Raw genomic sequence first — 17,247 nt, 5'->3', positions numbered from 1 at the left:
GGAATGGAGGAGATCAGATGAGTTAGTAGGATGGCTGTCAGAGGTGCTGATAGCATAACTTGGCATGTTTTTCCCCAAAAGGTGTTTAATTCCGGTGGAAGGCACTCATGCGTCTGAGGCCACAGCTGAGAAGGCAGCTTGTTGGCTTAGACAAAACAAGCTCCCTGAGGTCAGAGGTGTTCATTCACATGCCAAATACTCCAAAATTCCTGAAAAATCAAGGCTGTTTTAACTTGGGCTAGAAAGGGCAGGAGTTACTTTTTATAACATGGCTACAAAGCAACAGAACCCAGCTGCGAAGCTCCTGATGTATCTGCCAACTTCAATTTCTGAACATTTTCTGAATTCTGGTATTTTTCCCCTCCAAGTCCAAACAAATTCTGCATGCTTCAAATTTGACAAACACTTTCCCACATTGGAAATGTCTGAACAAATCACCATTTTGATTATCAAGAATTGCCTCTAAGTGACAGAAAATAAATAATTTTAGACTTTTCAGTTTAAATGCACACATATTTTCACTTACCCTTTTCACTAACCATAGGTATTGGTTTTTTATTACAGCTTTTGGGCCAATTTATTATCCTTGACTGAATTGGTGATAAAAGTATTAAATTCATATTGTTTATTCCTGTTTTCACTAGAAAAACACTAAACGAAGATGTACTTTATCCCCACAGAAATCTACGATCAAGTTTCATTTTAAATTCAAACCAGAAAGGGCAGAAATTCATCTATGAATTGTTTTGCCTCATGTAGATATGAGGCAACACAACTGAAAAGCCCCTGTGAAAGATGGCAACAACATTAGCGAAGTCCAGCTATTTTGTAATCATGTAAAAGTTGATAGATGGGATATGACATCCTGTGATACAAAATCTTCTACAGATGGAAGGGTTTCAGAAGGATGGGACAGTAAACAAAATCCTGGTGCTTCCTTTATTAAAAACATGGGTCTAGGAGGGTGGAAAAAGTAGATGATGTAAGTGCACTCCTCGGGAAGATGCCATGATGCCTTTGCCTGTCACACTTAGGTTTTCTGTGGCATTTCTTCTCTCCCTATCATATTCCACAATTTAGTTAGCCTTTTTTTTTTTTTTTTTAATTTTAAGCAGAGCTAGTTTGAGCATAAAGATCAAAAAACAGGATTTACCCTTGTCAGTAGCTCTAAATCTAATCAGTTTGCAGCTGTTGTATGGCCACGATGTAATTCTTGAGGGGAAATTCAATTACATTAGGACAGCTGGAGATAACAGCTATCAGTGCCGTTATCACATATCCCTCAGCAGTTTATCCCACACCCACGGCCCGCGGGCGAGCTCTGCTCTCCTGACTAGCTTTATTATTTCAAATAAGCCTCTTAGGCAGCCGCGCAATCTGCTATCAAACTCCGGGGCTAATTACAGCACCACCGAATCAATTAGGCTGGCAAAGACCTCGGAGATGATCATCGAGTCCAGCCTATGGCCCGACACCTCCGTGTCGGCCAGACCACGGCAGTGAGCGTCCGGTCTGTGCCTGCACCTCTCCAGGGATGGGGACTGCCCCGTTATCTCCAGCACCCGCCCCATCCCCACCTCACACCGAGTATTTCTCAGCGAGGACTAACGCCTGATTCCCTCCCGATGAGAGCAGTCGGTGCGCGAATGTTTTCACTCCGAATTAAGCGTCCAGGTGGCGGCACCTTTGGGAGAAGGGCTTTTTAACAAACCGCAAAGCCGCAGAGCGCGAACCCTGAACTCGGGCGGGTGCCGCGGCCTTTCCGCCCCCTCCTCGCGGCGGTGCCCAAGAGGACCCGCAGGGACAGCGCCGTGGCCGCCCCCGGCAGAGCCCCGGCCCTGCGCCCTCCGCCCGGGCCGGCCCGGTGCCTGCGGAGCACTCGGAGCCGCCCCGGGCCCGCCTTCCGCCGGAAGTGAGCGGCGAGGAGCCGAGCGGGGCGGGCGGGGCGCGGCGGCCGCGGTCACCGGCCCTCCCGGGGCAGCGCCGACATGGCCCGGCCGCCGCAGAAGGAGATCGTCTACAACAAGCTGCTGCCCTATGGCGAGCGTCTGGAGGCAGAGGCCGCCCGCTTCCTGGCGCACATCAAGGGCAACCTGGCCCGCGCCGTGCAGCTGCAGGAGCTCTGGCCCGGCGGGCTCTTCTGGACCAGGAAGCTCTCGACGTGAGTGCCGGGGCGGGACGGGGAACGGGGCCTCGGGCTGCGAGCGGCGCGTCAGTCCCTCGCCTTGCCTTGCCTTGCCTTGCCTTGCCTTGCCTTCGCTCGCCGAGCCGTGCCCTGCCCGCCGGGAGCGCCTCCCGCATAACGGAACCGCCGGCGCCCGGCCGGGCCGGGGCTCCCGGCCGCTGTCCCGTCCCCGCCTTACACAAGGCCGGCGCTTCCACATCGGAAACGGGGACAAAGGTGGCTCCGGCCGCAGGAGCTCGCCTGCTGCCTCTGAAACTTCCGACTTCTACGAGTTAAGCGCTTGTGCGTTTAACTCGTGCTTTTATTTTTAATACGTGTATATTTTTTAATGCCTGCTTGGGTACCTGTTTCACCTCTCCCCTTCTTAAGCAAGTGGTGGTTGATACAATCTCCGTGTAACTTCTGCTTTAGGGACACGAAGTCTTTCTCAAGACAGGCGATTTGTTGGGTCAGTGCTGGCAGGATTAAATTCTGGCTTAATGCTTTATAAACACCGCTGGTGCCCTTGATATCTTGGCTGTACTCTGGCGCCGAGTAGTTTGTGCTGATGTTGGCCGTGCTGTGTGCTGGTAAGATGGTTTTTATACAGATAAACCCTCGGTGGTTTCATAGATAGCACCGAGTACTGCATAGGTTTCTCCTCGTGAATTTTACAAAGTGACCCTATTTTATTCGGGACACTCTGGCGCTGGGTATGGCATCATATGGCAGTGAGTCCTGTAGGTTCAATCAGTAAATTCTGTGGATGTTTATCATGTTTGTTGCTGAACGCTGTGTGTGCCTTCACAAACAGCGTTTCCTGTGTGCCAGAAGCAACGAAATACGTGTGTTTTGAACCGTTTTGAAACGCTCGCTTACAACTTCCCTCCTTACACAAGTCCTTTTTTTATAATACTAATTGAGAATTTAATACACATTTGTCAGTCAAAGCTTGTTAGGTACGACTGTGTTGGAATATAAGCACCTTTCTATTTCCCAAGAGGCAGTCTTAGATAGAATTACAGTGGTGGTTGCAAAATGACTCACATGTTTGTGTTATGTGACAGTTTGAACCTGCTTGGAACTAGTTCAACACTGCTTCCCTTTCCACCCCCCAGCCATCTGCCAACTCATACTGGTTTCAGTGGTACCTGTTGCCTGTACCTGTGGTGGAACTTCCTACTCCCATCGAGTTGAAATAAACTTAGGAGTCCCTACAGTGAGAAAGATTGGCTTTAGCTAAATAGGCTGAGTAGGCACAGAAATTCATTCAAAGTGTGCCTTAGAAACACCCTGTTACTCACTCTGTAAATGGCAATTGCTGTTACCACTTCAGGCTCCAGGGCAGTGAATTTGGCCTGTTGGGAACCACTGCTGTGCTGCTTTATGAATCATAGAAAGGTCAGCAGGCTCCAATTTGTGGTTTTCCACCTACTCTTTGAAGTTTGAATTCATTGTGAGTGTTTGCAGCTTGTCTGATGCCTGTTAGTACCATGGTTTTCTTTGCAGCATTTTAGATACAGAGAGGCTCTGAGTGTGTTTGGTGTGGGCAGGGAAGGAAATAGTGGGCTTGGTGTAAAAAATAAGTTGGTGTAGTTAATGTGAGAGATGTGTTGCTGCTCGGTTTGACTTGACAAAGTACTTCTAGGGATAAAAGGCTGAGATAATCGGGATTGTTCAGCCTGGAAAAGGGAAAGACCAGGGCAACCTAATTGTGTCCTTCCAGTACCTGAAGGAAGCAGACAAGAAAGGTGGAGAGGGACTATTTGTAAGGGTCTGGAGTGCCAGGACAAGGGGGAATGGCTTCAAACGGCCAGAGGGCAGGGTCAGATGGGATACTGGGAAGGAATTCTTCCGTGTGAGGGCGGGGCGGCCCCTGGATCCCTGGAAGTGTCCAAGGCCAGGTTGGATAGAGCTTGGAGCACCCTGGGATAGTGGAAGGTGTCCCTGCCCATGGCAGGGGGTGGGACTGGTTGGGCTTTAGGGTTTCTTCCCACTCAAACCATTCCATGATTCTATGAAATACGTTAGTAAGAGTTCAGACATAGATAAAACACTTCCAGCCACGTGGTGTTCATGACAATAGAATCCAGTTTGTACTCTCTCTTGATAGTCAGGGACTCATGTCCAAATTGACTTGCTCCCTTTTTCCCTTCTGGAAATTAGTAAAATGGAAATGCTCAGAATCTTCATAATGGCATGATGGCTGCTTAGATTTATTGTCAATGTCTGAATTGCAAAGGCTGGAATTCTTGCAGTATTCTGTGAAATAATTTGTCTTTATTTACTGTACGGATACAAATGTTAATACAAACTGGGATAGGTGTACATATGAATGAGCAAAGCAAACAGTGGCATGCAGATGATACACCTGCATAGTTACACCTCCTCAGCTTTGTACAACTCTGTGCCATAGGAGAGAATGAAAGTGAAACTCGAGTCTTTTTTTGAATTAAAGATTTGAGAGCTCTTTCATGGTGGCAGCTGAATTGTGTATTTTTTATACCCCCCACAGCTGGAACCATGACTTGCACATATTTATCTTCTGACCAGCTGTTTCTGCTGTCTGATGTCACGAACTGAGTAGGGAGGGGGGACAGAAAAGAGGCAGAATAGGAGTTTATCAGACAAAATGCCTGTAAGCTGATTTGAATAATTCTTTTATGGGTCTTTTTCAGTGGTGACAACTGGTTCTTTTGGGGGGTGTGTGTGGACCGTGGTGAGAGAACTTTCTCTCCTGTGAGGAGAGTAACTTATGATTTGATGAGGCTTCCAAAGCAAGTAAAACTTGCCTCAGAGACTGGCAGTTAAATCTGTAACAATTGCTCCAAGATTCCTTCAGCTTTGGCTGGTAAAAGCTTGTAAAATACTAACTGGGTTGTGAAAGCAGAAGGATGAATCTCGGCTTGCCACAGCATGTGTGGGAAAAGCAGGTTGCATCAAAATAATTTGCTTAACTGGCCTTGCTCCATAAGTTTTTATGGTCTCCAGGTCAGCAGTAGCTACTGTCTCAACTTCTCCCTCCTTCATGATTTATGGATTGTTCTAAAAATTAAAAAAAAAACCTAAATATAGTCAGTAAATGAGCATATTAATATAATACAGACATTTCATGGTTACTGTACATGGAGTTAACTCTGCCGCCAGGCAAACACACAAATGCCTTTCTGTGCTTTCTGCTCCAGCAGTCAGTGTGAAGCTGAGGGACTCAGTTGCTGTCCCTGACAATGTTATTTTATGTGCTTGTCAGGTGTAGACTTACAAAATTACATTCAACTGTCTTGCTGTAAGATGTGGAAAAAATGCAGCTCAACTGGAAGGAGAATGACAGGACGCAAGGTTACAGTGAGGATGGAAATGTTTCCATGGGACTCAGCCAAGTATTTTAATCACTATTGCCTAAAAGTCTTGTTTGATATCTTTCTCTCATCTTCATCAGGGAAATAGAAGCTTTCTTTGGCTGTGTGAGGGATGTGTGTGCTGTGTACATGTACATGTGATTTAAGCAGTCCTGCTGAGCATGATTCATTGCTTTTCACATCATTTGTCAAAAACTGAGATTTAAACCAGTCGTGATCCTGTCCTGTGTGTTAGGAAATGCAGATGGAGAGCCAGGAATTTAGGAGAGTGTGTGTTCGGCTTCTGGAGGAGAGGTAATTTTTAACTGTAACAGAGCAGCCAACTTTCTAGGGCAGTTTAGGATGGCCACATGATATGATAGTACACTTCCTAAAAATAGGCCTATTGTACTTGAGGAGGGAGAGATTGGATACCAGCACTCCGAGATTGGGGAATTGGCTTTATGGTTTTCTTTTTTCTTTTCTTTTCTTTTTTTTTTGTCATCTCCAGAGACCTTGTACTCTGTGTAGAAAGGCTGGAGTTGGGAACAGAATTTTCACTTCTTAATCATGTTGTGGGTTTTGTTTGTTGGTTTTTTGGGGTTTTTTTTCAATGTAGCTGAACCCAGGGGACCAGCACAGTGAAGGACAATCAGTTTATCATTTTTGCAGGATAAGAACTCTTAAAACCTCAAAGGAATCAAAAAGGCAGTGGATTTAAGATTTCAGGTGTCATCTCAATGTAGTATTATCTGCTTTTTATTTTGCAACAATTTAGTTCTAGACTTCCCTTCCCCCCCCCCCCCCCCCCCCACAGATAACCCAATTATCCTGAAGAGACACCATTTCTATGATGATCATTATCTGTCTGATTAGCCCCTGGACACTCTTCAGGGCTCATGAAGTTCTGCCTCTATTCTTTTATTTAGTAATGGTGATATTTCATCCCTTCTGAGGGGATATTCTGAAAACATTGCAGTTTCCCTCTGATAGATTTTACTTGTTTAATCTTGAGGAAAAGGCTGAGCACCCCTTTCTAGAAGTATTTATTTTCTGCTACTGCCTTAATGCTCAGCTGGATTAATACAAATAATTGACCTCTTTCAGCTCTGCTTCCCTCCTACATAAAGAAGCTATAAAATATGGGAGCAATTTGGCACAAAGTCCTGCTGCTTGGGCATAGTGACATCTTTGTGTTCAGCGTGTTTCTGTGTACTTTACTCCTTTCTTAATTAAACAGCATTTTGTGTAGCAGAGCTGTTGTTAGAAAATGTCAAGAAGGAGAACCAGCCAAACATTTTATTTTCAGTTATATATAGCAATGCTGGCAGATAAATTGGATCTCTGTGTTTCTTTGTAGTTAAAACTTATTTTCCAGGCTTCTGCAGTTTCTTTTTTTTTTTTTTTTAATAATGCATGTTTCACCCATTTTTTTTTTCTCTGAGGATTCTTTTTGCATGTCTTTTTTAGGCATGTGAAAAGTGTAGGTGTTCAGCTCTTGGTGGTGTAGTTCTGTAGGTAGGTAGTGTCTCTGGTCAATCCAGATTATTTAGGTTCCTGTGGTGGAAAAGTGGGTTGTCCTGTATTTTGTTTGTTTCCTTCTGTGTTTTAAGTAAGTACAACATGTTGAAATGAACATTAGTGAAAACACTGCCCATCAAATGTGAACATCCCCTCTTGAACTTGACAGGAAAAAGGAAATGGAATGTAGCTTTCTTATGAATCTTTAAGAATAGTCAGAGCAGTAATAAAGAGGGAAGTTGCCTCCCAGTGAACAGTAATTTACAGATGTGCCACACCTAAAATGCTCTGCTAGCACCTTATATAAGTTTTGCTGGTGCAGAATATCTTTAAAGACTTGAAACACGTTTCTTTTTTCAATCTCAACTTAAAACCAGGAAACACTTCTTCTGGAGTGAGTCTGATGGACTTACCCTTGCTGAAGATAGTGGGACACGCCACCAGCAAAGCTCAGCGTCTAAATCAATTATTTGTCCTTACTGGGAGCTACTTGATCTGAGTTTGATTTGATACTTTGTGGGTTGTTTTTTTTTTTAGCTTCTGGATTCTGTCCTGTCCGTGAGCTTACAGTAGTTGTAGAATCTTACAGGGCTGTAAACTTTGTCTGGTCATTCATTTTCTTCATGTAATTGCAGTTGTAACTCTTCCCTTGGTGTGTGTCTTCAGTTCTTACTTCTTGGACTTGAGAACCAAGTTTTAGTTTTGTTTCATTAAACAGCAAATCAGAGGGATTCTGGCTCTGGTCTTGGATAAAATGGGATGTTTAAAATATTGTGTTTGGTTTGCAGATACATCCGACTATATGGGAGAAAATTCAGCAGGGAGGATCATGTGCTGTTCATCAAACTGTTGTACGAGTTGGTGACAATTCCAAAGCTGGAGATCAGCATGATGCAAGGATTTGCACGCCTGCTGATCAACCTGTTGAAGTGAGTACATATTTCTGCTGACTGTGGAAACTTCTGTCTCAGAACAGCTGATCTCTTGCTCAATGTTGTGCCTTTCATGTAGCAGAGTTCTTACAGGTTGCTTCACTTATCTGCCCTGTACAGTGCTCAAGGTTAAAGGGTTCTCCTGTGCAAACACCTTTCAGAGCTTTAGGAGTGGGACTGAAAGTGGAAGAATGCCAGTTTTGCCCCTATCAAGAAAACCAAACAGCTCAGAAAGCCAAGAATTAAGGCTGAATCTCAGCTAGGGAGAAGATGAAAACTGGCTCACAACTTGATAATGTTTATTTCACTTAGTCAGGAAAAATCTTGACAGTGTCACTTATGCTGAAGGCTGCCAGTGGCCAGCCTGGTCCTGCCTGCCCTTCCTGCAGTTTGTGCCAAACTGGGAGCAGGGATGGGGGTATTCCCACGTGCAGCGTGTCCATGTCAGTGTTGAATCCTGAAGTGCTTGATGTTTTGTTTCCTATTAGGAAAAAGGAACTGCTTTCCAGGGATGATTTAGAGTTACCATGGCGACCACTCTATGAAATGTTGGAAAGGATATTATACTCCAAAACAGAACATCTGGGATTAAATTGGTTTCCCAAGTAAGTTCATGTTTTAAAACATTTGATAGGCCTATAAGTACCTGCTTTGAAGTACTGTGCAATGTGCTTTTAATATCTGGAATTTGATCCATGGGAAATATTCTGTTCCTATTTTCATGAGGCACCTTTCAATAATTGCATGCAGGGCTGCACCAAATCATGTATCTCCTTCTGCTGGTGGCTTGTGTTTGTCATGCTGTTTCTTTCTTTATGAATGTGATTAATTTTTAAATACACTGCAACAGAGGACTTGCTCAACTTATTTTAGTGTGATAACCCACAGTTTAATAAATTTAGTATGAAATATTTAATGATCTTGTCATGGTTTAAACCCCAGCTGCCAACTAAGCCTCGCTCGCTGCCCTTCCTGGTGGGATTGGGGAGAGAACTGGAAGGGTAAAAGTGAGAAAACCTGTGGGTTGAGCTAAAGATGGGTAATAATGTGAAGAAAATTAACTTACCCCAGCCAAAACCTGCACAGAGACTAAGTTAAATGTATGCTGTTCTGTTCTATAACACAGTAACGCTGTGGGGAAAAATATACAAATGGTACTGTCCTTCAATATTTGTACTGTAATCATTCCCAGGATCTGGAATCCAGGTATAAATCTGTCTGCACTCCAAGAAAAATGAAGTATCTTCTATAGGAAATACATGTATTTGCTCAAAGTGATGCCATGATAGGGAGAAATCGTTTCTTTTCTCCAGTTAAGAATTTTAGACATGTTCTATTGATTTTAAAAATGAAAGCTTGTTTTCTTTGCTTTCTCTGCACTGTCAATTCCTCTCCATCTGTCATATTTCCAGACTTAAAATTTTCATAATTATCCCAGTCAGAAAAGGTCCTGCTCTATAAATTACAGATTATAAAAGATAGCACATAGATGACACATTATCTTTGGTTGAATTGAAACTTCATCAAGAAATGCAGGAGAAAATGCTTCATTTGCTTTTAAAAAAATAATTTTCTGAATGATGCTGGAGCACTGCCACTGATTCCTGAGGGGAAGATCCTATTGCTGATAAGGGACGTGAACAGGAAATACATGGAGCATTTCAGGCTGAATTTCTCTTGTGGCCGTGTAGCTGAAAAAAATCAGTTTGCTAAATTGAATTATTTTGGTAATTGTAGGTAAGATGTGAAAGAGCAGAGCCTTCCTTGGTTTATTTTGATTTTATTTTTTAATTTTTGCACCTGCAGACCTTGCTCTGGGGGGATGGTGTTGAGGAGCTGCTCACTGTGTAGTGGGGAGGGACCTTTTCCAGGAGGATAGAGGAGGAAAAGCAGGAAGGACGATTTCTGTTGTGATGGTCTGACTGAAGCATTCAGCTTTTATTAACTTTATTCCATGTCAGGCACTCCATGCAGTGCGATTCCTTCTCATACAGTGCTCATCCTCTTTTTGAGGGGTATCTTTTTGGTGGAAGTCAAGGCTTTAAAAGCTGATTTGTAGCTGTTTAATTTATCTCCTGTTTTAATTGAATTTTATTTTTGTTTACGTTCAGTTCATATCGACCAGGCTGGTCTTCACCTAAAACATTTGTGCTTAATGTGTTACATAGGTGGTAAGAATGATTTTTTTTTTTTTTTTTTTTTTTTTGACCTCTGGCCAATGCATGCTCTGTTGGACTGCAACACTGTCACACAGGTGGAATTCTCTGCATAAATAATTGTATTTGGAAACCCAGTGTTAACCTGACACCACTGCTGATGATGAGAATGTCGCACTGGATGTAAACCGTGCTAATTGGGGACCCAGGCAGTGTGTGTGGAGTGGCTCCTCCAGGGCTCTGTTCTAACTAATTTAACCAGCAAATACATTTCAGGGGTCAAATGAGAGGTAAATTTTGCTTTGGAGCAATTGTTGTGTGTGATTATGGATAAAATCACCGTTGATGTAGGAGCATGTTACGGAGTGAAGGTACCCTTCCTCTTAAATCCGATGAAATCATGGAAAGTGCTTTAGCAGTGAGGTAATGGCTTCTGGAAAATCCACCCAGCAACAGCCTTGGGACTGTGAAGAGCTTCTGTGTCAAGAGTTCACTTGGAATTTTTGCATGGAAACAGTATCAGGAGTTTTGGTGTATGATAAGTGCAGAAAACTGGTGGAAGTGGCAGTGGGATCGCAGTGGGGTTTGCTTTGTTTGGGTTTTTTTTAGAAACAAGGGCTTAGTTGTACTAATCCAGTGAGAGATGGCTCACTATAGTTAGGAGATCACTAAAATAATTTGTGAAACTGTAGCTGGTTGCTCTTTCCATTGTCTTAATTTAAGCTCTGTGGTGGAGTGTCCACTTCAGGACTAGAATTTCCCTTTAGGCCTAGAATTTCCCCTCTCCTGAAAAACTGAAATTTGTCTTTTACTGCTTTTTGATAATGTAATAGTCAGCAGTGTCAATTTATATGTTAATAATTTTCTCTTTGTAAATGCGGGGGAAAAATACCCCGATTTGCTAATCAGTATCATCCTACCCTTTCCAAAAGAGGAAAATAATTCTGTAGTGCCAAAAAAGATAACGGTTATAGGGCTTAAAAGTGCTGTTGGGTGTTCTTTAATGTATCTCCCCAGCTGCAATGTCCTATCCTTTCCTAACAGTCCCCTGAAGGGAATATTCCAGGATGTCTCCTGTAGCTGGGCTATACCTGAACACTCTCTTGGATGGAAGTTCCTTGGATACAAAATTGTCTTACTGTTTTTTTTTTGTTTTCTGGCTTCCTAAATTTGTGGTCATAAGAAAGGAGGGAACATCCTAATCTTTCTCCTTTGCTCTCTCACACTGACAGATGTTGAGATCTGACTGAAAACTTGTTAATTTTAAAAATATGTTGATCTCTGGCCTCAGTGTTTGTTAAAATTCCTGTCCTTCAGGTTTTCCTTAGTGAGAGCTGACTTGAGTGGAGTGATAATCTGGGGAGAGCTTGTTTGTTTTTGACACACAAACATTTATCATGTGAATTTTTAATGTTCTTAAGGAATGTTGCTTGTTCGTGCTTTATTTACCTGCTCTAGGAACAACCGCTATTTTTTTTCTAACTCCTTCAAGGGCAATATTCATTTGAGCCCAGGATCTTCCTGTGCTTCCTGCAGAATTTGATTTTATTTTCATTTAATGACTGGTTGGCCTTTCCTCTCCATATCTTACAGTCAGTCAGCTCAAAATTTTCTTTCTGGGAGAGACCCCGAGTTGCCTTTGTCACTGTTGCATAAAATATACATAATTTTGCATCTTCTAGAGCACTGCTTGACCAAAGCAGTGCTCTGAGGGCTGGGTGGGCTTTTGCTGGCTTGCTTTGAGTGTTGAAGGGAATTAGTGATTTATCCACTTTTTATTTCTCCTGGTTGTATGGGATCAGTTTATTTTGTGTAGGGCTGGAGAGACAATAGTACATGTTCAGTATTTGTGTGTCTCAAAATTAATTGATCTTGGTAAAATTCTAAAGATGATACATTTGCATCATTTTTCTGAGCAGAAAAGCATTTTTTAATGTTAGTTTGGGATGGTGAATGAAAGGGTGCAATATTTCTATTTCTACAGAAGGCATATCTAAAAGATGTAAGAATTTGTTCTGCCAGAACTTTTTTTTCCATTCAGGGGATGTTTTTGGGTAAAAGTGCAAGCTAGTCTTGAGGTGGTTGTGTAATAAATGGAAGGTTTGAAGAACGTGACAATATACTACCTTTGTGCTTGCGTTGGTTGATCACTCCCTGCTCCCTCTCCCTTTTATTCTTTGAGTTTATTCTGAGATTTAGTCTTTTTTAGAGTGGTTTGATGGCATCCTGTGACAATAGGTGTTGAAATGATTTCTCAAATAAGTGTTCTTGCTGTGGATGAAAGCACTTTTAAAATCAGCTGTTACTTGGAAGGTCCCTAATGAGATAACCCTTGATTTGCAGGTAGTTCATGTCTTCTTAGAATCACTGGACAAAACCCCAAACCACATTGTAAAGGACAAATACGGTGTTTGGAGCCTAAACCCAACAAGTTGCCTTTATTTATCTTACAAATATTCATGAAGTCCACAAACTCATTTTTCTGTGTGTTTTCATGTCCCCCAGAAGTCACTTTGCTGGTTGTTCGTGGATAAAATGCAGGATGTCACTTCCATGAAATGATACTAATTCTTCACTTAAATGCAGGAAATACAAGAGTAGTATATGAAAAATAGGACCAGGAGTTGAGCAGAGCAATTTTAATCGTTACATTAAGTCTGTGGAGAAGGCAATTAGCTAATGCATGTTCACAGAAGACATCTAATTGCACCAACATTATCTTAAGCTCTGGAGGGAAAGGTCAGCAAATGGTTGTTTATTTTACGCTGTCTCTGAAATGTAGTAATATATTATTTCTAACATTTCCTTTTCTCATTTCAGTTCTGTAGAAAGTGTTCTGAAAACACTCGTGAAGAGCTGCAGACCGTAAGTGTTTCTTTCATGATTTTTTTTGGTATCTTTAATATTCACTTAGGAAGCAGGGGAGGAAGTGTTTAGAAGACCCCACTCTACCTGTCATTGCTTGGCTGATGTTTAAAAGTTTGGGTTGGAGGGTAGAGACTTTTGTGGGTTTTATTTTTCCTTTTTAACAGCCTTGGTTGCAATAATTCTGTTGTCTAAAAAAATGTATCTAATATGCATTTTAAGTACTGCATTGCATGCTTACTTAGTGAGTTTTAAAAGAAATTAAATCACCAGCATTCCTGTAATGTTTCTATAAATGATCCCTGTGCCTGAAGTGATAAATTTTTTTTATGTCGCATCAAAAGTGAGTAATAGTTGTTTGAATTGGACCAGCCTTCACAGTGAAATGGTTTTGCATTGTACAGATTTCTTCTCTGGTTCAACAAGACAAGAGTATTTTTAATTGGTGGTGTTAAAATGATGTACCACAATGGCCTTGATTTACCTCTGTTTTGTGAAGGGTTGTGGAGTTGAGGGCTGCCTGCCTATTGCCCCTGGGCGCACGGCTTTACTCTAAAATGACATATTAGTAGCTAGCTTGCAATATGCATAAAGAAAGAGCCAAACTTTAAAGCCAGGTCTGTGTATATTCAGTGGTTTCCTTGTTTTCAGGTATTTCCCAGAAGACGCCACTGGGGAAATGCTGGATGAGTGGAGGCCTTTGATGTGTCCCTTTGATGTGACCATGCAGAAGGCCATTACCTACTTTGAGCTCTTCCTGCCCACCACCCTTCCCCCTGAACTCCACCACAAGGGTTTCAAGTAGGTGTCACTGAAGAGTGCTCTGTTCCAAATGCAAGGAATCATCTTCTACAGGGTGATTTGAAGTCACTGGTGGCTTTCAGCAGCTTTTTTGGCAGGAGTTCAAGGCAGAAACACTGCCAACCAGCTTCTTTTGTAAAAGTAACTTGCAGGAATCTTAGTCCTTCTTCCTTACTGAGTTCTGCCTTCTCTAGAGTAAAGCACACAGCAAATCAAACTAAATTGAATTAAATGTAGTTCATAAAGGTGAATTTGAGTCAGGGACTGGTGTGGAGCATTTGCATCCTTGCCCTCAAGTGAATTCAGAGAAGGAGCTAATGACAGCTGTGACCACTGGTCAAAAGGGACAAATCTCACAGTGCAAGGCAGAGGAAAATGAAGTGTGATGTGTTTTTATCTGGTTTACCTGTGTTGGGATGGCAGAGCTGAGCTAGATAAGGAAACTCCTGGGAGGCGGTTGTGTGAAAGGGGGATCAAAAAAGAGTCAGAAGAGAAATAAAGAAAAAAAGCAAGGACTGAAAGTCAGATTTGGGAATATGCTCTGGGAGGCAAATTCATAAAAGCCTGTCCGTGTTGATCCTTGTTCTTGCTGAATTAATTGAGGGACAGGTGAATTCTGCAACCACCTGGCAAAGTGAGGGATAAATATTCAGTGAGGGAGCTGCTTTCTCAGTGTTAAATTATTTTGCTTGTGTTTTCTTTCAGGCTTTGGTTTGATGAATTTATAGGCCTTTGGGTGTCAGTTCAAAATCTTCCCCAGTGGGAAGGGGTAAGTATTTGCTTTTCACCTACACTAGAAGAAATCTTCATTTAAATATTCCTGCAATGTGCTTGCAAGGAATTGAAGCCATACAGTGATACAATGAGGTTTTTTCCCTTCTGCTTTAACTAGTACAAGAAAGCAGAGACAATAATTTCATTATTGTTAGCAAGCAATTACTGTCTGAATAAGACTGCAGTTGTGCTGGGTGAACATTGTCTAATGGCCAGCTCAGGCAGCTTTTCATTCCAGCCTTGGGAATGCTGGCATTTTCCAGACTGCCTGCTAATACGTAGAATTTTGCAAAGTGTAGTTGTGATTTCTAGAAATTACACTTCTGTCCTGTCTTTTAACACATCTTGGATGGTCCCTGATTTTGAGTGGTGACGTTTTGCCTTCACTGCAGTGAGCTGCTGTCATTTTTGAGATACAACAAAGAACCTGTACTCCCTTTGGCCAAAAATTGCCTTGGGCTGTATCTTTCTAGGCAAATAGTCTGCTCTGTACCTGTGTGCCCCTGATGCACATCCCATGTGAGGAGATCCAAAGCTGGGAAATGAAGACCTCCCTCTGGAGGCAGCTCCAGCAGCAGCTTAGGTGCTGTTGGTGTCAGCTGAGCTGTGCCTTGGCTTTGCTGCAGTGAAACTTGGCCTATCCCCAGTTTTTTTTTCCCTGCTCGGTATGAACATAAGCTCATTGGCCATCTGGCTCCTTTCACTAATCTCCTGCCTGGATACACAAGGAGAACTTCTCCGTGTCTGAGGAGAAAGCTGATTTCCAAACCTCCGTGGTCACACATTCCATGGCTCTTCCTGCCTTCCATCACAAATCCAGGGAGGCAGCCTTGGGCCCAGCACTTGGCAGTTGTCCAGATTTGAACACTGGTGATGCCAAAGCTGGTTTTGAGATTCTATGTTCACTTTTGTGTTTTCCTGATGGCTTCCCCGCTCCCCCCAAAAAATTGTAATTCTGTCTATTCCTTCTGACAGCACTGTGACAGCCTGCACTTGAGTATCATGATTTAGTTTGTTTCTGTCAAACTGTGTAACAAATAATCATCAGCACTCTTTCACAAGTTATCTCTGATATTTTCCCCTCTTCCACTGTATTCTGACAGTTTGCTTGCTTTTTTTTCCCCAAAGCTTTCACTTCTTGTTTGCTTTGCTGTCATGTCCATTTCCTGAAGTCAGGTTCATTCCATCAGGCTGGGATGCAGATAATTAGACACATGGGTTCTGACTCTGCAATCCAATTTAAGCTTCTGTATGCTGCAAGCTTTTCCTCGGCTTGCTTTGGCAGGAATTAGACTTGCTGTTTGAAGGAGGGCTGTGGAATCAATTCCTTGTGTGCATTGTAAGGATTTTTTTCACTGGGTATTTCCTCAGATCAAGTGAAAAAGGCAGATCATTAAAGAAAATGTAACCCGTGTCTTCAGGCTGTAATCTGATGTCCTGAATTGAACTTGGGGGTTTTCCAAAGCTGACATGTCCTTCAGCCTGAGAGGTGACCTGTTCCTCTGGGCTATCTGTCTCGGAATTTCAGGCCCTTCTTTTTGGCTTTGTCATTGCTTCAAGATACTGATAGAAGCATCGAGAGCCTAGCAGGTCTTTCCTGATTTGGAGAAGCTCCTAAAAGCAGAGTTGGTGGGTGCTATGCTTTTCACATTCAGGATACAAGAGTGAGACTTCATCTCCTTTTTTTTTTTTTTTTGTTCAGTCCTGATAACTCCCTTTCCTGAGGACATCTTCCAGTTCCCTTTTGGACTCCTGGGGCTGTCTTCTGGTGATGGAGTATCTAATTCTTCATGGGCAGTCACAGACTGCCCTCCCAGCTGACAGCTGATGCCTGTGACCTTTACAAGCCACTGATGTGTTTAAACCGAAGCACACAAATGTGACAGCCAGCAGCACGCACTGAGTAGGATGGATCTTGCAGGAACTAATTGTCCTAAATAGCTAAATATTGGGAAAAGCTAGATGGATGAGTTGGTGGAATTTTCTTTGATGTCCCTGTATAAATGTTATTTTAGGCCAGTGAAACATGTCTTGGTGGTTCTGATGGAGTGAAATCTCCCTTCTCAAGTGGTTTACTGCCATGGGTAGCTTTTATCTTGTGTATGTGAAGTAGCTGGTGGGCTTTGCATCTTTTATTCTCAATATATTCTAATGAATATTCCCTTTTTTCTGGTTATTTTCAGCATTTAGTCAATCTTTTTGCTCGCTTGGCCACTGACAACATTGGGTACATAGACTGGGATCCATATGTACCAAAGGTAACAATGCTCATTTCATGACATCCCTTACTTATCTTGCTAGGCAGGTTTGGTTTTTTAAAACATCTTTGGATTTGAAAATTAACTTACGCCAGTGTTTGTTTTTCTTGTCATCAGATTTTTACTAGGATTTTGAGGAGTTTAAATCTGCCCGTGGGAAGCAATCAGGTGGTTGTTCCAAGATTCTTAACAAATGCTTACGACGTAGGACATGCAGTCATGTGGATCACAGCCATGATGGTGAGTAGCTACTTCATAAAATGAAACAAAAACTAATGCAAAGCTTGAAACATGTATTTAAGATGAGTATTTGTTCTGCCGAGCTCACTGCAGAAGTGTGGTTTTAGGCTTTCTTTTTTCCAAATTATGTTTTCAAGTCCGTCCTTCTACTGTCAGTGTGGAACAGGGCTGGAAAGGTTTGTTTCACAGCTGCTGCCT

At 42.5% G+C, this 17,247-nt stretch overlaps 1 protein-coding gene across 2 annotated transcripts in view; it reads left to right on the top strand.

Moving 5' to 3' along the window:
• Window positions 1-1,826: 1,826 nt before the first annotated feature.
• Window positions 1,827-17,247, top strand: part of PSME4 (proteasome activator subunit 4) — a 44,101-nt gene continuing 28,680 nt past the window's right edge. Inside the window, exons 1-8 of one of the 2 annotated variants that reach the window (XM_082303214.1) lie at window positions 1,827-2,161; window positions 7,812-7,952; window positions 8,444-8,560; window positions 12,932-12,976; window positions 13,628-13,777; window positions 14,483-14,546; window positions 16,735-16,809; window positions 16,927-17,049. In XM_082303214.1, the coding sequence (XP_082159340.1) occupies window positions 1,989-2,161; window positions 7,812-7,952; window positions 8,444-8,560; window positions 12,932-12,976; window positions 13,628-13,777; window positions 14,483-14,546; window positions 16,735-16,809; window positions 16,927-17,049 (888 nt within the window). In that variant the 5' untranslated portion in view covers window positions 1,827-1,988. The remainder of the gene's footprint in view (window positions 2,162-7,811; window positions 7,953-8,443; window positions 8,561-12,931; window positions 12,977-13,627; window positions 13,778-14,482; window positions 14,547-16,734; window positions 16,810-16,926; window positions 17,050-17,247) is intronic. The other variant, XM_082303213.1, reaches the window with a different exon arrangement.

Source organism: Coloeus monedula (assembly GCF_965178545.1).
Source record: "Coloeus monedula genome assembly, chromosome: 2".
Lineage (NCBI taxonomy): Eukaryota > Metazoa > Chordata > Aves > Passeriformes > Corvidae > Coloeus > Coloeus monedula.
The sequence above is the reverse complement of the archived record's forward strand: the minus strand, read 5'-3'. Positions and strand labels throughout refer to the sequence as shown.